The sequence below is a fragment of the Ovis aries genome, chromosome 6 (assembly GCF_016772045.2).
Source record: "Ovis aries strain OAR_USU_Benz2616 breed Rambouillet chromosome 6, ARS-UI_Ramb_v3.0, whole genome shotgun sequence".
Taxonomy (NCBI): Eukaryota; Metazoa; Chordata; class Mammalia; order Artiodactyla; family Bovidae; genus Ovis; species Ovis aries.
This window is the reverse complement of record NC_056059.1, coordinates 86,637,837-86,658,710: the sequence shown is the minus strand read 5'-3', so window position 1 is coordinate 86,658,710 and position 20,874 is coordinate 86,637,837. Positions and strand designations below refer to the sequence as shown.

The 20,874-nt window shown below is 38.7% G+C and overlaps 1 protein-coding gene and 1 pseudogene across 1 annotated transcript; one reads left to right on the top strand and one right to left on the bottom strand.

The window, feature by feature from the left end:
• Positions 1 to 332: 332 nt before the first annotated feature.
• Positions 333 to 15,712, bottom strand: AMTN (amelotin). Its single transcript, XM_012180107.4, has 9 exons — positions 15,637 to 15,712; positions 15,467 to 15,534; positions 11,796 to 11,882; positions 10,757 to 10,822; positions 9,552 to 9,641; positions 5,496 to 5,531; positions 3,863 to 3,889; positions 1,421 to 1,685; positions 333 to 633 (listed from the first exon to the last, which is right to left on the bottom strand). Exons 2-9 carry the CDS (start codon positions 15,518 to 15,520, stop codon positions 623 to 625), a joined length of 636 nt encoding a protein of 211 aa, XP_012035497.2. The 5' UTR covers positions 15,521 to 15,534; positions 15,637 to 15,712; the 3' UTR covers positions 333 to 622.
• A 3,397-nt stretch (positions 15,713 to 19,109) lies between these two features.
• On the top strand, positions 19,110 to 20,483 carry LOC105615512 (RWD domain-containing protein 1-like; annotated as a pseudogene).
• Positions 20,484 to 20,874: the final 391 nt, after the last annotated feature.

Below are 20,874 nucleotides of genomic sequence, written 5' to 3'. Positions count from 1 at the left end.
TAGCTCTGTATTCTAAGCAACTTGAGGACTGACAATATGACTTATAATTCTTGGCTTCCACTGCGTATTTTAGATGCACATGTAGTTTGCTTTGCTTTGTAATTAACTTGCTTATTGAAAATTAAATCTGTGGCTCCTATGGGAAAGAGTGGGTCATAAGGTGATTTTAAGATTAGAACTTGTCCTTACATGGCTTGGTGTCCACTCCCGTGACTGCTGCGTTTCCTGCTTCCAAAGACAGTCTATACCAAGAATATCATCTAAGTGTCCTGAGGTAATGCAGTTTCTGAAATAGTCTGACTTTCTTTCACTCCCACAAAGAAGACAAAGAGTCAGTTTAAAAGTATATTTTTAATATACATATCTTCCGGGTCCAAGGTGGCATAATATTATATTTGAAAGACAAATTTATGCATTTCATTAGTATTTTTTTCAGAAGTCAGTATTCTCCAGGAAGTATATATTTTCTGAAATTTCAAGAAAAAATTTTAAATAAGCTAAGAATTAATTTCTTCTGATACTGTCCAGTATGTCTTAATCTATTCAATAATATGACCAATGAAAAAGATTCTCATGTGTCACCACATCTGAGGTGGTTCAGTTGAAAAAAAATTGAGACAGCTTACTGAATTCCTGGAAGAAAAAAAACCTCTTTTTAAATGTAGTTATAAGCATGTTACACTTAAATATTTTTACTTGAGATGAAAATTTCTTGGGGTGAGAGTATCAGTAACAAATCATTCTTTTTTTCTCTTTGGCTATTTGGAACATTTGGGTCTGGACATCCTCACAGATTAAATGATTATCTGTTTGTTAATGCTACGAGAGCTTATTTCTTAAGTTTCGTCTGAGGGGAATGGCACATGAGTTCATCTATTGTGCTAAGAGCAGCTTGCCACCTTACGTTAGGAAGGTCCTGAGTCTCACCCGTGATGAGTGTGTGGGAAAGAGTATCTTGATTGATTAACTGTGTCCTGTGTGTGTTTGAGGGGGTGTATGGGGGATGGGAAAGGGAGCGCACCATCTGGTTTCAAATATTTTCAGCCCTGACCTGACATGGAAAGTATATTATGTCAGCAATTAAATGTTTTCTTTTGGGGTAGATTCAATAGGAAGCCCAAGAATAATGGAGTCGGTAGTCTATACCTTCTCCAATGTATCTTCCCAACCCAGGAATCGAACCAGGGTCTCCTGCATTGCAGGTGGATTCTTTATCAACTGAGCTATCAGGGAAGCCCCAGTAGGGATAGTAACCCTGGAAAAATAATCCCTTATTGCTGGAATCAAATGCGAGTGAGTAAAGGGGCTCCCTGATATTATTAGGATCTGTATTTGTCAAGGCAAGACAAAGAACCCTTCTCTCTCACTCCACAGATGACTCTCATGGCCCTGGGGTGTCTTCCTGGCTTGGAGAACCTACCTTTGGGTGACCCTGTGGGGGCTTCCTCTGTGGTTTGCCTGCCCCTCTGGATGCCAGCAGGTGTGGTTGCTGCAAAGTCATCATCTGTGCCACTAGGGGTTGAGAAGGGGTCCTCTGGGGTTCCCTGGGTGGCAGGATTTGCTCCTGCTTGTCCTGCAGGAAGGATTCCATTCTGGGCATCTGGATTAGCCTGACTGGTGGGCAGGATGGCTCCAGGGAACAAGGGATGGAAGATAAGACCTGTTAAGATTTGAGAGGTCCCTTGCTGGAATGAGAGAAGGAAATAGAAAAAAAAAGTCAAAAAAACACATTTTAAGGCTGGTCAACTAGCATTTTCTTCTTTGAGAGCAGCAAGTTTGAGTAGGATTCGCAGATGAAGAGGGTAGAGTCAGCAAAAACAGTAAAGATTGGGCATTCCTTAGAGAAAATGGCCCCCTAGCCTGAGCCAAGCCTGATGCTGATTTCATTACTAAGGATCCTTGCTGTGCTCCATTTTTCTCAGAACAGGAAAGCAAGAATCAAGTCAGTCACAGGAAAAGGAACAATGCATCACTTGTTCATATCAGTTGTATCTGGAAGTAGAACTAAGACAGAAACTCCATACAATTTCAGCAGGCTAGATTTCTGTTATTGACTTCAATCACAGTCTCTCCTTTGCTCAGAATTTTAAAAAAGTAAGAGATTCAAAATTAATGGAAAAATGAAGTCAAGTAGATTAATCAATTTTTATCTCATGACTTTTATGCTTTCTTTTGATATATATTTTTCAAGGGCATTGGAATATTCAGTCAAGAACATTTCTTTTGGCAACTCAGCCACTGGTGTATTCTTTGAGGTTACTCAATGGATCTCTTTTCTATTGGACTGTCAGTGATTTGCACACTGGTACTGAATGTTGTTGGTACTTAGACTTGTTGTTTTTCCCCTGGGAAAACATTACCATGAAAAATTCTTCCTAAGACAAAATACCTGGAAATCAGCTGGTTTTGGAGAGAGTTCAGGCAGAAACCAGTTTCTGGGACCTCCCAGTTCTGATAGCATTTGCATAGAATAAAAAGTGTTGAAAACTGATAATTAAGATACAGGTCTGTTTCTATGAGCATGGTTCTCAATTGTTAGTATACATAAATACCACCTGGAAGGCAGAAATATGCATTTTTAACCAGCACTCCAAATTGTCGTGGTTTGATGGTCCGGGACTGACATTTGGAAAACACTGTCTTAGATTTATGAGGTACTGAAACCAGAATTAGGCTTATGCTGGATGAGAGACAGGAGTAGAGTACAGAAGTTTTCAAACTGGGGGTTGTGGCATCCATGCGTTTGAAATAAAGAAGATGGTGCATCATTAAAAAACAAGGCAAAAATAGTAGGCTATAAATTACCGTGTACTCTCTATAATAAGGGTAAATATTGTTTCATAAAATGTGTATATTTTAGCAACATGAAAAATATAACTGTTACTGTGCATTCACTAAAACAACTTGAAAACCATTGGAATAGTGGATAGAAAAATGCTTTTTAATCTAGATGTACTGTTTTATTGACCTTGGCTCCTATGTTGCTTAAGTTTTTCTAGCCTCTGTGTCTTTTTCTGTTAAAATGTGCTAAAAATCTCTAATTTGTAATCTGGTGAGTATTAAAGTCAATATATGTAAAAAGAAAAATCCACCGAGGTGCTTGTTTTATAGGATCAGGTCCATAACTGGTAGAAATGGGTGTTCATGTCTCAGTGTTGGCAAAACAGCCCCATTATTTGATTTTATTTATGAAAAATTAAGTAAATCTCTACCTTCCTTATAATATAAAAATTTAAAAACTATCTTCCCAGATATTTCCGCAACTCTTCACTTTAGTGTCAAGTTTAGATACCGTTAATTCAAATTATTTTTCTCTGAAAATGACTCTGGAGAAATGCGTAGAAGTGCCTAGGCATAGTACTATGAGTTTTGGGGTTTAGCCCTTTAGTTATTCATATGTCTAGAGCAGATTTCATTTATCATCATAAGATGCTAGAATAAAAATATATTTTTCTACAAGCATTAAACATTTAAGTGAAAAAAGAATCTTTCCTGAGATAGAGATCAATATGTATATGATTCTAAATCTACATGTACTTCAATAACTTATAACACTAGATTTTAATCATCTTTAAATAAAATTTAAAAATATGCAATATCTTTCTGGATAGACCTGAATCTGACATCAATATGTGGAAAACAAAAGCTAAGTCAAATCAGTGGAGAAGTAGCTGGAGAAGGATGATGGAATCCCTAGCTGGAGAAAAAATAACCTAATGAGAAGGCCTACAAAAGTGTTCAGTGTATGATAGCATGTACCAGGTTTAGGGGCTGAGGTCAAAAGTTATATGAGGACAGAAAACAGCATTGTGGGAGCAGTGAAAAGAACTTGAAATACTAGGAATTAATTTTTTTTGTTTACCAGTTCCTCTGAGCTTAGGATAGTACCCTAAAAGGAAAATAATAGCACATATTATTAGACAGATTTTAATATATTTGAGGCAATATATATATATCATAATTTAAAAGCTTATGGTTTTAAAAAGATATATATATTTTAATTTTCAGCAATAATTTAAACTGGCTTTGAGACTTTTATTACAAAACTCAAGTCAGCACATGGTATTGGACTGCTAACATTTTTTATCTGAGTGATGGGAGGTTTTATGCATTTCAAAAATTACCTATTTTCTATTATTAGGTAATATATACACATTAGAGGAAACTTGGAAAATGCAGACAGCCATAAAGAAAAAAAATATAACCCCATCATGCAGAGTTGATGTATTTTCTTCCAGATGTTTTTCAAACATTTCTTTTTTACATACTAGAAGTCACATCATTTACACAATTTGTGTCTTACCTTTTCTTTTAATACTACACAGCAATTCTTTAACCATGTTGCCAACAAATTTTAATAAATGTACTTTTGAATGGTCACAAGTATTTGCTTTTATGCTGTATAGTTTACATAATGATTTTCCTTCTGTTTAAATTTAAGTTGCACCTAATATACTTCTCTGGGGGCTTCCCAAATGTGCAATGGTAAAAAGTCTGCCTGCCAAAGCAGGAGACCCTAGAGATGTGGGTTCTTTCCCTGGGTCAGGAAGACCACCTGGAGTAAGAAACGGCAACCCACTCCAGTATTCTTGCCTGGAAAATTCCATGAATAGAGGAGCCTGGCGGGCTATAATCCATGGGGTTGCGAAGAGTTGGAAGCAACTGAGTGACGGACTGCACACACAATATTCGTCTTTACTATAAAAATATTTTGATGAATATATTTGTAAGTAAACCTTTGCTGTTCCTTGGAATGTGTTCCTTAATGTGGAATTAAGAGTTAGTGTGAATTTTATATTTGATTCTGCTTTTAGAAGTAAAAACTCAAGCTATATGTAAACTTATAGCTGATTCACGCTGTTGTACAGCAGAAACCAACATAGCATTGTAAAGCAATTATCCTCCAATTAAAAGGAAGAAGTAAAACCTGCCATCTGATGCTCATACTTGATCTTAGCTTTTGGTAATTGTATGAGTGATCTCAAGAATTACCTTTCATAAAGGAAAAATAGAGAGGAAAGCTTATCATTTTTAGGGAAAAGACATATAGTTAATAAATACATTTGAGATTAAAAAAATCCCCCACATCATCAATTTTTAGATCACCTAATTAATTAATTCATTCATTTTTTTGCTTGACAGTGTGGTTTAAAGGATTGACTGGTTGCTTCATCTGTGATGTTTACTGTGTGATATAACTGAACAACTAACTGTAAGTGTCGCTAGTTACTCGTCTTCAAATTGGAAATAAAACGTTGACTACAGAAGATTATTTGAAGCTTAGATGAAATAGTACATAATAAACAAAAAGTGTTTAGGACAGTGCCTGGCACATAGTGAGTGCCCAGTAAGTGTTCTTGTTATTATCCTATTTGTAGTGTTCATACAGTGCAAAGTAAATAGGAAGCTTGGCAGCTATCTGGTGAATTGATACAGAATTAAATATTTCACACTAAGATGATCTAAAATAAAATCATATTGTAAAATAATCTTACCTGGGCTCCAAAGTGTGCTACAATAACTGGTAACATCTGAAAAAAGAGTGAAAAATTTAGTAAAAATATACTAAAAGTTAAATTCTGGCAAATGATGTAAATATTGAGACTTTCAAAATAAGTACACAATATTTATTAAATAGATATTCCATTTAATGTATCATCTAAAATCATAGATATTGACTCATGAGAAGGATGGCAACTGGAACTGATTCAGTTCGTGAAAAGAAGATTAGGCCCAGAGAGATTTAGAAACCAGCTTAAGGCAGTACATTTAAAAGGCAGAAGTTAGTAAATTGGATGAAAATAATTTTGTTCTCAGTTCAGTTCAGTTCAGTTCAGTCACTTAGTCGTGTCTGACCCTTTGTGACCCCATGAATTGCAGGACGCCCGGCCTCCCTGTTATCACCATCTCCTGGAGTTCACCCAAACTCATGTCCATCGAGTCGGTGATGCCATCCAGCCATCTCATCCTCTGTCATTCCCTTTTCCTCCTGCCCACAATCCCTCCCAGCATCAGAGTCTTTTCCAATGAGTCAACTCTTCACATGAGGTGGCCAAAGTATTGTAGTTTCAGCTTTAGCATCATTCTTTCCAAAGAACACCCAGGACTGAACTCCTTTAGAATGGACGGTATCTGCAAACTTAAAATTATTCCAAGTAATCATGATGATAAAATGCATGTTTCTTTTCCATGGGATGTCAGAAGATACATGAAATCATGTAGTGGATATTTTAAAATAGTCTCACAATGGTTGCCTGGATATTTTGCTATTAAGAGAGGCACAAGTAGGAAATTATGGATGATATTGTTCAACATCCCTGGTCCTAACAGTTCTTAGCGCTAAGTGAGAAACACTCTACTGGTCACTGATGACTATGTGAATGGAATGAATTTGTAGTTGGAAAGATCTGGGTGAGGTGTTGGTGTGCTCTAGCACTCTAAGAACTAACTTTAGGATTTGTTAGAAAGAATTAGGATTTTAAGGTTTATTTTTATTTCTATAGAAATCCAGTGTCATAAAAGTTATCAAAATGGGACTTTTAATGCAACCCAACCTAAAAGATTTGAAAGTCTTATAAAAAGACCTTTATTATTTCTCAAGAAGTTTGTACAGTAATACCCATAATGCTCAAAGATTAAAAATACACACATTTAGGAAAAAGCCTTACTCTCAGTTAGATCCTTGGCTACTGACCATAAAACAAATAGTCTTCAGGGTGGCAATGAAGAAATGGATCAAAGGAAAGGAACAAAGGATTTTTGAGAAAACAAAATGGAAAGTTCTTCTTTAAAGGCAAATTAGAAAGAACAAAAAGATACAAAGAGGAAACCACAGATGTCTAAGTAAAAACTATAATGAAAGATACTTAACTAATGTAATACCGATGTAACAGTAAGGAGAGAAGTTGTTAGTTTTTCATAGAGAATTTGTTTGAAATAATAGCTAAATGTATTGAATGATTACCATGTGATAGGTACTGTTCTAAGTGTTTTATGTAGATTTACTCCCTTAATCCTTCTAACAGCTCTAGTGGTAAGGTTCTAATTAATTCCTATTTTAAATGATGAAGAAAGTGAGTCACAGAGGGTTAAGTAACTTAACCACATAGGTAGTAAGTGGAGAGCCAGGATTTGGCCAGAAGTTGTGTGGTTCTAGAGTTCATTCTTAGCTGCACTGGACTTGCTTCGCTAATGAGAACTGTGGACATGTGCCCGGGTTTCCTGCAGGGGGTATAAGGTACTCTGCGTAGGGAGAGACAAGGTCAGAGCAGCTGCGCCTGCACAGGAGAAGGCATGTATGAGGACCCTTGGTGGTGGTATAGCCTAGAGACACTGAAGAAGCCCCAGAGAATGAGGATTGATTTATATTATTGGTTGATGGGGCCATGCATGTCAAACGTCTCTACCGAATCTTTAATGCCATCTACAGTGCCCACTACTGCCTTGGACTCCAGTGAATCTACTCTTTGGGGAATATGAAGATGTACTAAGTCTGACTTTGAGGTTAGAACAGGGCAGCAATTGAAACTGAACCTGGGGGCAGTTGGCAGGTGGACTCTGCCAAGGTCATGCAATAAACAACTCTCTCTAGTCTTTTTCAGAGGATCACCCTTATTATTAAGACATAAATAAAAGAAAATACTTGGAGTGAAGGCTCTAATGTATCTGTAAGAAATAATATACATCAGTATTAAAAAAGAAATGTAAAAGTTAGTTACATAGTCTTTTGTGTTGTTATCTTGGACAAAAGAAGGTACAGGGAAAAGTATTGGTTGAATACGATGTAGAATTTAAATTGAGCAGCTTAAAATAATTTTGTCAATTAAACTCAGCTTTGATTGTAATTACTAATTAATGCAAGCTTGCTACTATAAGTTGGGTATCATAGTGGTAGGAAGATAGGATATAGTTATGCTTCATTTTTTGGGAATGTGTATTAAAAGTCTTACATTTTTTAATATCTTTGGACTCACAAATTCTATTCCGGGTCTTAAGGAAATAATCACCAATATGGTCAAAGTCTTAGTTAAAGGATGTTCTGCTGCTGCTGCTATTGCTGCCAAGTCACTTCAGTCGTTCACTGTGGTATTATTTATGGAAGTAAAAATTTTGGAAAAAACACAAACTTTTCCAGTATGGTGGAATACTAAGCAATCATTGAAAACAATATTATGCTATTCACAATACTATAAGTGAATATTCAAAATATAGGAAAGTATTTTCAAAATGTATTATGTGAAAAAGTTATAGAACATTAGGTATAGTAAGAACATATTTTCTTTAGAAAACATACTTATATGCATAGCAAAAAGACTGAAAGGTCATACTCTAGAATGCTGACAGTGTTTAATTCTGACTGATAGGCTTATGAGTGAATTTTAGTTTTTCCTTTGCTCTTGAGAGTCCCTTGGACTACAAGGAGATCCAACCAGTCCATTCTAAAGGAGATCAGCCCTGGGTGTTCTTTTGGAAGGACTGATGCTAAAGCTGAAACTCCAATACTTTGGCCACCTCATGTGAAGAGTTGACTCATTGGAAAAGACCCTGATGCTGGGAGGGATTGAGGGCAGGAGGAGAAGGGAACGATAGAGGATGAGATGGCTGGATGGCATCACCGACTCGATGGACATGAGTTTGGGTGAACTCCGGGAGGTGGTGATGGACAGGGAGGCCTGGGGTGCTGCGATTCATGGGGTCGCAAAGGGTCAGACACGACTGAGCGACTGAACTGAACTATCTTTTTTTCTAAATTCTCTATAATTAACATATAGCATATATGTAATAATCAAGAAAGCTTCTACAAAAAATCAGATTATGTGGGAATGATAGGGACTGAGCTTATGTGTTAGGGAGAATAAGTTAACGATAACCAATTAGTCATAAAGGATCCCTCTATTTTTCTCCAGAGTCATTTAACAATTTAGAGAAATTCCAAGAGGAAAAGTTTGGGCTTGGCAGTTAAAATGCAAGCATTTCTAAAAAGAGGTGGTGTTCTAAGTATGTCATTATATCTTTGTGTGAGAAAGTTTTGGGTTTTTTTTTTTTTTTCGTAAAAGCAAATAATTATGGGAGGAGAAAAAGAACTAGAGGATTCTCAGGAGCTTGAAAGGAGGCATGGCAAAAGGGCACGAAAAGGAGATTAGATTTGCTGGAAATAAGCTTTGTCCATCCCTTATCTTTTCTTTGGAATGATTCTGGTCACTCAGAAGTCTTTCACAGAAACAGAGCAAGCTGGAGAAGAATCCTGATGCCTCTCAATCCCCAGCTTTATTCTTTACTTCTCAATTTTCTCTAGCTCTTCATGTTTCCTGTTACCTGTTACAAGTGTACTCTTGAGAGGCAATGGGGCAGCATGCTCAGTTTTCTGGGTGTGTTTTCATGGAGTTTCAGCAAGAACCAAATTGCCAAAGATGGTCATAAGTTTAATAGGACATCCCTCTGCAAAGTGTCTGGGTAAAACTTTCAAGAACCTTGAAAATATTTTTTCCTCTCCTTAGGCTTTCACCTGAGGGAAAACGCCAGCGTTAAACTGAGTAGGGCTTTGAACTTACTTGTGGTTGCAGCTGCTGCTGTACCTTCAGTCCCCCCAGGGCCAGTGGGAGGGTCTGTGTACCAGACGGCATCCCTGCAGCAGGATTTAGCTGTAGGGCAATGAGGAAGATTGTGTTGTTTCAATTTGAACATCCAGGATATGAAACTGTATTTACTACATGTAAAAGGGAGGATTTGCTTTGCAAATCTATAGTAGATGACATTGCATTTGGAATTAGGTATACAAACGAAGCTTAGAGACCTGTTTAGTCTGCTGGTACAACCATGAAGTCCAGGACTAACTTTCACACTCAATTTTCCTTTGGCATTTAACCCATTCTCCTGAGGATTACTTAGGTGATCTCATACTTGCCTTCCCCTTTTGGCTATGACAGCAATGGTTCCAGGAATTTTCCTGATACTTTCTTATGAAGAAAATGAGTTCCTTCATAGGTATCCCCATGAAAATTGTGAGGGTCCAGATAAAGTAGCTTGAATATGATCTAGTACTACATTTAAATCTGACTGCTGGGGGAAAAACCCATGTTAAGCAGGGAAGAAACTTATTAATTATTTTATCCCCCAGACAGATTAAACTATGCAGACATTCTATGAGAAGAATGTCGATTTTCCTATCCGTTCTCATTTGCTCTTGTTGTTGGGGTGATAATAGCAGTCATAGTGTTTGTATGTCGTATAGGCTGTGAGGAAGATGTGAAAAAGTGAAAGTGTGAGTCGCTCAGTTGTGTCTGACTGTTTGAGATCCCATGGACTGTGGCCTGCCAGGCACCTCTGTCCATGGGATTCTCCAGACAAGAATACTGCAGTGGGTAGCCATTCCCTTCTCCAGAGGATCTTCCTCAGGAATCAAACCCAGGTCTCCTGCATTGCAGGCAGATTCTGTCTGAGCCACCAGGAAAGCCCCATGAGGAAGATATGTTGGAGGAATGAGAAGGGGAGCTCAGAGAGGAGGTAAGAACTAAAGAAGTAACGACTTGAGAATTAGATTAATTCCTTTAGAGATAATCTTAAAGATAAGAAAATTTTTAATGTATTGAATAGTATTCAGCTCTCTTTGACTTTTCTCTGTCACCTCTCTTTCCGTTTATCTCATGTGAAATGTATGTACGTGTATATGGGTGGATACCCACCCCATATATACACTCAACATGAGGTGTTATTTTTATTTAACAATGAACATTAAAATGATATAAAAGGTACTTACCAGTTGCAAGTCTGACCCCAGTGTGAGCATATGTGTCAAAGGAATTAGACTTAAAGAAGAGAAGACCTGCAGGGCATTGAAATTAACATGTGAGACAAAAAGTTGTCTGGTTTTACAATTCAGTGGTTTATATTCTCAAGTAACATATACTTCTATCACAGGTGGATTTACCATGAAGCTAAAGCTTCAGGGCCTCTCACTAGCATTGCCCCTTCTATGGCCCTTGGAGGTACCCAAGCAATGTGTCAAGTTTAAAGTATTTATCAGCTTAAAAGTGTGTAATTTACTCATTTCTTATCTCACCGTGAATTTTTCACTTTAGTAAAATTTTGCATATCTAATTTTGTATTCTTTTTTAAGGAAAGTCCTCTAAGCTTCAAGTTCCTTAAGGCAGAAGGTTGGCTAGTGTCTTGAGTATTGTGTAATATCCATAGATCAAAATGAAAACTTTATTCTGGTGTTACTGTACCATTTTCACAAAGTCTAGATGTAGGTAAGGTGAGGTCTTTTTGAACAGAGGGAGGATGGGAAGAAGGGGGAGAGTAGCTAGGAGACCATTCAGTTTTCAAAAGTATTTAAATATGCTTCAATGACAGATTTTACAGTAACACATCAGTTCATCAACAATAAATGTTAAAATCACTAGTAAATCTGCAACTATTTTTATGGATTACCTCTTAATCCCTGTAGGTTCTGGCAATTACTGTATTTGCTTAAGTCGCAGTTTTTCAAAAGCATAGATGATCAAGCTTTTTCAATAGGTGTAACTATTGCTTTTCAGAGTTGACTAGATTTGGTTGCTGAACCAAATTATTACTCAGACAAAAGGAATAGGAATGAATATGTGTTGAAATAATAAGAATGAAATAAGAAATATGAATTAAAAAAGTATGTTTCTTGTTTTCATTTCCCCCCCAAATAAGGCTTTTCTCTCTCTTGCTCAGTCATGAAACTTTGGGCGAATCTTGACTTTAAATCCACTAGCTTTAGCATGTTCGCTTTGATGGTCTCCAGATTTTCAGCATTGTAGGACTCTTACCTGACTTGGCTGCTGTGGATTTAGCAGTGTTGCCTGATCTGGAACAAGCTTAGTAGGAGGAAGCACCAGGGCAGGGTTGAGCTGCATCTGTGATAACAAATATTTGAAGAAGCAGCATCTACCATTTCTCATGTGTGTTCGCAAGCCTTTTTGAGTTGGCCTTGAGTCTGAACTTAAAGAAAGCTAGCAGAATACCAAGTGAAGGGACCTTATATACACACACTGGAGCTGTCATGACCAGCTCTCCCTCCCCAACATTGACTAGGAACAAGACAAAGAATTATTAAGCTATTTGGCAGGATGAAGTTATCCAGTAGGGAGCATTCTTCCAGCTCAGGCTTGAGACACCAGACCTCAGAGTAAAGAAACTTATGTCAAAGTGAAAGGAAAGTGAAGTCACTCAGTCGTGTCCAACTCTGCGACCCCGTGGACTGTAGCCCGCCAGACTCCTCTGTCCATGGGATTCTCCAGGCAAGAATACTGGAGTGGGTTGCCATTTCCTTCTCCAGGGGATCTTCCCGACCCAGGGATCTTCCTGACCCAGGGATCAAACCCAGGTCTCCCGCATTGCAGGCAGACACTTTAACCTCTGAGCCACCTGGGAAACCCCCTAACTTATGTCAGGTGATCTGTAAAAACGGAAAGAAGACTAAGGTTTAGAAAGAGAATGAACAAGGAGACTTTTAAAATTCTCTTCTCCTGGATGACCTGTTTTAAGACAGAAACAATATAACTTCCAGCTTTACCCATTCCTGATGGAAAGTCATGCCAATGTTGCATCTTAAAAGAAAACTAAATTTAAACCTCTTATAGAATATTTCACCCCCACCTAGGGGTAGGAGCAAGGAAAAAGCAAATTTAATGAATATTGTAGAGGTATAATTTCAAACTTAAAAATGGTTTGAGTTCTTGTATCCATTTATTTCCAGGAGGTAATAAGTTTAGCCAAAATGCAAAAATGTCTGCCTTTAGCCCATGTGTGTTTTGGAGGTTTTAACTCCCTGGAATATTTTGTGCATGACAGGAGATGCAACTGTAGAAAGGGAAAGTGCCAGACCAGGAAGGGTGCTGTGGGGAGGGACAGAGGGTGAGTAGGGCACGTGGTTTTCTGGTGGTAGTCATTTCTTTTCCTCCTCTGGATATAAAACATATAGTCCACACCTCAGCTCTGTACACATTTGCTTTTTCCTAATGCCTGAAGATAAATTGCCATGATTTCTACTGCATTTTCATGAAGCTGTCAGCCTTGAGCCTGACAAGTCACTCCTGTAATAGAAATTCAGTCCCCTGCTTGGTCAGAGTATTTTCTTAGTGTATTAGGAATAACTGAATTTTAGGGGTAAAAGTCTTTTTGAGTCCATATGACCTAGTTGTATTATTCTAGTTTATCAGTGAAACTGAGAAGCACTGTGACCTGCCCATGGTGATTTTATGAGTTGTAGAGCCTGTACTAGGAATTCCTGCAAGGACTTTTAGTCCTTGAAGAAATGAGTCCTTCTATTTGTTTCTCTTAGCCTTCCAGCTGCATTGAGGTGGAAGCTTCCTGTCCAGGCTGACTCTAGTTGGCCTTTGCTCCTCGCTGTGTCCCCAAGGATAGTGTCCTGTGGCTCCCCCAGCACTGCACTGACTCTTGGGCCACTCGGATATATCCTGGAGCTGACAATGCCTCTTGACTTCACTTTGGTCTTTTCTCTCAGTCATAAGAGAGAAAATTGGCACTATCTGCCCTTAGGGGTCCCTTTAAGCCTTAAGATTATGTAAGTACAAATCCTGCAAAGGTGTTTTCATCTCCAGTGATTCATTGTCAGCATGGTAATCACAGGGATCCTTTGAAAACTGCAGTCTGGTCTGTTCATGTCTTTGTTCAACCCCTGCCTTAACCTCTGTTTTCACTCAGAGTAAAAGTCAGGGACACTACAATGGCCCAAAAGGTCCTCAAACCCTGGCCCCCCAGCACCTCTCCGAACTCCCACTCTACCTCATTTCTTCTCATTCACTCCATTACTGCTATTTAGGTTCCTTGCTGTCTCTGGGACACCGGGGGCCCATTCTTAGCTCAGAACCTCACCGCCACCTGCAGAGGGAATGCTCTTTTCCCAGATGTTGGCTCACTCCCTCACCTGCTTGAGTTCACCTTCTTTTTGAGGCTTACCTTGACCACTCTCCCAAACATCCAAGTGTCCCAGTTCCAATGTACACCCATATTCCCAAACTTTTGATCTACTGAAACAATTGCTAGGCTACATTAAGTGTTCACATTTGCAAATCTATTCATTTCATATACCTTTATGATTATTCAACAAATTCATTTACAAGTAATTAAAAAAAACCTTGCCCATGTGTTCCGAGTTTTTATTTGATAAATCCTACTATGATACCTAATAGATATTTTAATGTTGCTTCTCACACTTCCTACACCACTGATTCTTGCTGCTCTCCCAGTCTGCATGCATCTGTACACGACTCCTTGGTCCACCTTGAATAATAGCTATGCTTCTAGAAAGTTTTGTCTTGAGTTTTCACAAACTATATGGTAATTTAAATTCACAAGAGATACCCAACTTAGAACAACCTTTTGGCAAATTTATTCAGTGAAGTGCAAAAATCCACATTAAAAAATTAACTTCCTAATTTACCTTGTTTAAAGATTAAATTTTTACAGGAGACTTCTTTAAAGAATGACGAATGTGTGTTTGGAATGAAATAAGAAGGAGGTTGGTTTTTCATGTTTGTTTCATCCCTTCCACGAAGATCACCCAGTTCATCTCCTTCATAGAACTAATCATGGTTGCAATTTATAATTTATCATTAAAAATAGTCCTCATAAACACCATGAAGGATTATGTCTTTTTTTTCTCTCACCATTCTATCTTTATCAACTAGCATATTATTTGGTATATAGAGAGTTTTCAATAAATATTTGTTGATTGTATGGATGAATAAGCAAGTGTTAAGTGAGCTTGAAGCCTAATTGAGAATGTTATTTTTGTTCTGCTAATTCATAGTAAATATCTTTATTTTTTTTCTCATTGTCTTCACTGAAGCATCTCAAACAACGGGAAATTTACTTAGAGATACAAACCACTCATGTCCATAAAATATTGGAGGATAGTTGGAATACATGTTTGAATACTAGGCTCTTTTTTTGTTAAACCTGTTATATATGAACTTATTTTGTGATGAAATATTCTAAGTAAAAAATATTATTTGCTTCTAATATCCTCTTGTTATTGCACAATTTGGTAGACTTTTTAGAGTTTTTATAATTTAGATGTTTTGTGTTTCCAATTAGAAAACTCAGAAAATGTAGTTTACATCTTTAATAATGAAAAAATAATTAGTTGGCAAGAAAATCTTAACTTCTTTTTGGAAGTAAAATAATTATCCACTTTGAGCAGACATAATCCACAGCATCCCTTTTTCTCTTAATTTCTGCCCTATTGCTCTGTCAAAAATAATCAAAATTCTACCATGATAAAGTGGATACAATGTAAGTACATTGGAATATACACTAATACTTCATTAACTTATCATCTTTCAGCTTGGGAAATAAAAACAGGAAACTAAGGGAATGGGTCACAAACAGAAGTTTTGGCAGAGAGGGAGAGAGAGGTCTACCGTTAGAGATGCAGTTAAGGCTGGGTTACATAAAATAAACATGCTGTACTTACCGGTAATGACAGAGTTGATCCTAGAAGACAAAACAGTAGAATCGCAGCCTTCATGTTCAAATTGCTACCTGGAACAACAAAGCAATGTTATTCTTTCACTCTATTTTTTGAGACAAAGTGGTACGTGAAAAAAATGAGTGGTCTCTTGGAAACGGGATCAGTTCTGTTACCTTTCTCTTCACTAGGCAAAATGTACAGGTGAGGTGATTTCTCTAGTCTGTATGCTGAAAATTTTTACCCTTAGGTGAGCTATGAGTGGGTAGAAGGAATTTAAATTTGACTCCAGGAGGCTGGCAACTGAGGGGCCAATCAGGACTTAGCTGTCTGTGAAGTCATTTGGTTTCTTTCATTTCCCAACACTTCATTAGCTGCGTTATTAGCTGCAGACATCATATTACCCAATGTCTACCATTTGAATAGAGGGTATTTCAGGAAGACATGCCTTGTATAATTAAAAGTGCAGACAATAAAAAGTTACAATCTTTCTTCACCTCCATCTCCTTCCCAAATGACTTCCCAGAGTACCTGTTTTATCATGCGTACATGGGCGCATAAATCAAACATCAAAATATAGCTGCCTATGTTAAAAAATGAGAACTATTATATATATTTCTCTGTAATTTACTTTGTTTTACTTTATAAATAATCAGCAACCTATTTGTCAGTAGGTATAGATTTATTTCATTTATTTAACGGCTGCATTATATTTCATTTCCTTTTGGTGGACAGTTAGTTAATCCATTTTCATTTTAGTTTGTAATTATAAAAGTGGCACAGTGAACATCCTTATACATATTTTTCACACAAGTGGGAGTATTTTTGTAAATATTTTTCTTAAAAGTACTGTACTAAAGGATATGTATGTTTAAAATTTCAATAATGGGGGAAATGGCCAGATTGCCTCCAGAAGTGTTGAATGGTACACTTTATTTTAAATGGGGGAAAACTACAGTAATCTAAGAAATGCAGGGGTCCACTGAGGTTTCTTTCACAAACAGAACAATGAAGTGCTCACCATAGGCTTTCAGGGCCCTGGGCTTTACTGGGAGTTTTCTTATGTATAAGGAGGGAGGTATGCAAATTCTCAGTCCAAATCAAAGGTACATCTGTGTCATGCTAGGATTTCACTTGGAAGGCCATCTTAGAGTTGGCTAGTTTTAGGGTATAGAATGGGCTTCCCAGGTGGCACTAGTGGTAAAGTGGTAACGCACATTGGTAAAGTGTTTGCCAGTGCAGGAGACATAAGAGATGTGGGTTCAATCCCTGGGTTGGGAAGATCCCTTGGAGGAGGGTATGCGACCGATTCCAATATTGCCTGCAGAATCCCATGGACAGAGGAGCCTGGCAGGCCTCAGACCATCGGGTCGCAGAGTTGGATATGACTGAAGCGACTTAGCACACATGCTCACAAACTATAGAATGTCTGAGACAATGAGTTGTTCTCCAAAGCTTTTCTATAACTATCCATTGCACAGTCAACTTTCATTACAGTCAGGTAAGAATAGGGGACACACAAAGGTTAACCAGTATACCCTTGGTAAGTGTAATAATGTATGTGTGTGTGCTCACTTGTGTCTGAGACTCTTTGTGACCCCATGGACTGTAGCCCACCAGGTTTCTCTTTCCATGGAATTTTTCAAATATGAATACTAGAATGGGTTGTCATTTCTTACTGCAAGGGATCTTCCCAACCAAGGGATCAAACTTGCATTTCTTGGGTCTCTGGGCATTGGCAGATGGATTCTTTACCACTGCACCACCTGAGAAGCAGTAAGTGTAATCCTAGGAGTATTCACAGGTATGGAGGGGAGCTTGGTTAATTTTGTTGGGTCCAGGAGGGCAGAGAGGGCTTATTAGAGGAGGTGACCTCTGAGCTGGTTTTGAAGAGTAAAAAGGATTCATTCATTATGAATGCAAGAAGAGCATCCAGGCAGAACAAGTTTTTATAGATGGAGGCAAGATGTTATTGCTCCTTATCACAGGAACAAAATGAGGTGAGGGCAGCGGTGAAAGACAGGGTTGGAGAGATACCTAATTTTAATCACCTGTAGTATTTTTGTTTGTCTGTTTCTCTTAATATTACTTCTTTTGGCTCTCCATTGACACTATCTCCTTCATCTCAATCAGATAGAGCTCCTTCCTTATCTCCTGATTGTATGTTTCTCTTGAGCTAGATGGAAAGTTCCGGAGCCATGTCTTGTGATTATTCAGTGTCTTCTATGTTAATGTCTTTGCAGAGCACCGTATGGGTCACTGCATGTTGACAGATAAATTGCAGAGGTATATACTGTAGGGCGCTGGAATGAGGTAGAGTTCAGAGAAGAGATGGGGCTTTAAGTGGATTTGAAGGATAGATATGATTGATGGGACAGTGAAGAGCATGGTCAGTGGGGTGATCTTAAGAGGGGCAATGACACACAAGGGCTGAAGGATGTACAAGGGAAGCAACTATGTGTTCTCACAGGCTTTCATAGGCACATTCATTCATTCTTTTATTCTGTCAGTTTGTTCTTCTAACTCGTCAGCTAGCATGTGTTCTGCTCAAATTGTTTCAGTTTCTGGGAATAAAACAGTGGTAAAAATCCCTGCCTTAAGGAGCTTACCTTTTGTTGCTGCTGCTGCTGCTGCGTCGCTTCAGGCGTGTCCGACTCTGTGCGACGCCAGAGAAGGCAGCCCACCAGGCTCCCCTGGGATTCTCCAGGCAAGAACACTGGAGTGGGTTGCCATTTCCTTCTCCAATGCAGGAAAGTGAAAGTGAAAGTGAAGTCGCTCAGTTGTGTCCGACTCTTAGCGACCCCATGGACTGCAGCCTACTAGGCTCTTCCGTCCATGGGATTTTCTAGGTGGGGGGACATTAAATATTTGAGCCTCAATGAGTGGGAGGGAGGCTGTGACACTGTGGAATCCACTCTTTCCTGAGCATTATTTTCAATGAATGTGTAGGGGGAGGGGCTTCCTTAATTGTTTTTTCTTTTTGGAAGAAGTAGAGTTGAATTTTATGCCACTGTTGTTCCTGGGATTAGGTGAGGAGACTTGGGTTCTGTTGCCAGCCTAGAGTTTGGTGCCAGTGGTTAGCTGATTCAGTTGAATCACTGTGTGACTGTCTGGACATCAGGTGATTCAGGGAACTGACAGTGCATCAAATGCCTGATGTGGACGTCTCCAACCCCAAGCTATAATGGGACATGCCCTAGCTCGGAAACTGAGCAGTACATAGGTTTTGGCCAAAATAAATGTGGGAAACAAAGAAAGTGGAGTACTTTCTTAGACAAGGAATTTTAGCTTTGAAAGCTGATAACTTGCAATAATATAATTATGGAGGTGGGAGTCAAGAAATATGTAATATAAAAGGGGAAAATTACTAATCTTTTGAAAACTGAGAGACATCAGCAAAAACAGAGGTAAACCGAGCAGTCCATAGGTTTTGACCAAAATAAACGTGGGAAATAAAGAAAGCAAAGTACTTTCTTAGACAAGGAATTTTAACTTTGAAAGCTGATAACTTGCAGAGGCGGAGGCCGGCGCGGGGCTTTTGATCAGCAGGCCCGCCTGGCTGTCGGCCCCAGGCCTCTCTGCCTAGGACTCTGCGCCTGCGCTCGCCCGGCCGCTGCCTGCTCCCCCGGCGCGGTCGCGGTCCAGGCTGCACCACCCTGCCTGGGTACCTGGGCGATCCATGGGCTGCAGCGAGGGCCGCGATGAGAGATTATGGCGAGGAGCGGCGCAACGAGCTGGAGGCTCTGGAGGCCATCTACCCTGACTCCTTCACAGTATTATCAGAAAATCCACCCCACTTCACCATTACTGTGACATCTGAGGCTGGAGAAAATGATGAAACTGTCCAGACAACCCTCAAGTTTACATACAGTGAAAAATACCCAGATGAAGCTCCCCTTTATGAAATATTCACCCAGTTAAATCTGGAAGATAATAATGTAGCCGATATTTTAAAATTATTAGCATTACAGGCAGAAGAAAACCTTGGTATGGTAATGATCTTCACCTTAGTGACAGCTGTGCAAGAAAAATTAAATGAAATAGTAGATCAAATAAAAACTAGATGAGAAGAAGAAAAGAAACAAAAAGAAAAAGAAGCAGAAGAAGCCGAAAAGCAATTATTCCATGGTACTCCTGTTATAATTGAGAATTTCTTAAATTGGAAGGCCAAGTTTGATGCAGAACTCTTGGAAATTAAAAAGAAATGGATGAATGAAGAAGAGCAAGCAGGAAAAAGTAAATTAAGTGGGTAACTATTTGAAACAGATCGTAATCTCGACACATCTAATATCCAGTTCTTGGAAGATGCTGGAAACAACGTGGAGGTAGATGAGTCTTTGTTTCAGGAAATGGATGACTTGGAGCTGGAGGACAATGACGATGATCCAGACTACAATCCTGCTGACCGGGAGAGGGACTTGACCGACTGATGGACTATTCCCGTCTGCAGAGAGGCTTGACTGCCGCTATGCTGAGAGGGTGTTGATTTTCCTTTCTTTTTTCTAAGAAAAAAAAAAAATTCAGGAGAATATTCTTCTGATGGCTTTCATCATTGAACTTAATAAATTCATCTTAAAAATTTCAAAAAAAAAGAAAGCTGATAACTTGCAATAATATAATTATGGAGGTAGGAGTCAAGAAATAGGTAATAAAAAAGGGGAAAATTCCTAAATCTTTTGAAAACCGAGAGACATCAGCAAAAACAGAGAGGTAATTTATTTTTCTTAAATGACTTAGGCTATCAGGATTCATTACAGTATTTTGTGAACTACAGGCAACACCTAGCCCTGTAGGTCTAGACATTTCTTAGTATTTCTTATTGGCTTTAGTTTAAGTTTCTTTGATTTATGGACACTGTCTCCTCAGGAAAAATGCATATATGCCCATGAACACAATGTGTACCCACCAACCTCAGGGGTTTCATGGATCTCCTGAGAGCCCCACTGTGCACAACCACCCTTTTGTTGTGTTCAGTCGCTCAGTTGTGTCTGGCTCTTTGTAACCCCATGGACTGTAGCCCACCCAGCTCCCATCTGTCCATGGGATTTCCTAGGCAAGAAAACTGGAGTGGGTTGCCATTTCCTTCTCCAGGGGATCTTTCCAATCCAGGAATCAAACCTGCATCTCCTATATTGACCAGGGTTGGGGGGCTGGTGGTGGTTCTTCACCACTGAGCCACCTGGGAAGCATCCATTCTATCGTGGTAGAATTTCAATTATTTTTGGCAGAACAACAGGGCAGAAATTAAGAGAAAAAGAGATGCCTTCGATTATGTCTGTTCAAAGTGGGTAATTAGTTTACTTCCAAAAAGAAGTTAAGATTTTCTTGCCAACTTTATCACCTGTGACCAATGGCCAAATCATTCTGCCAAGAATTCTGGACATATTTTCCCAATACCCAATCTGAAAAAACTT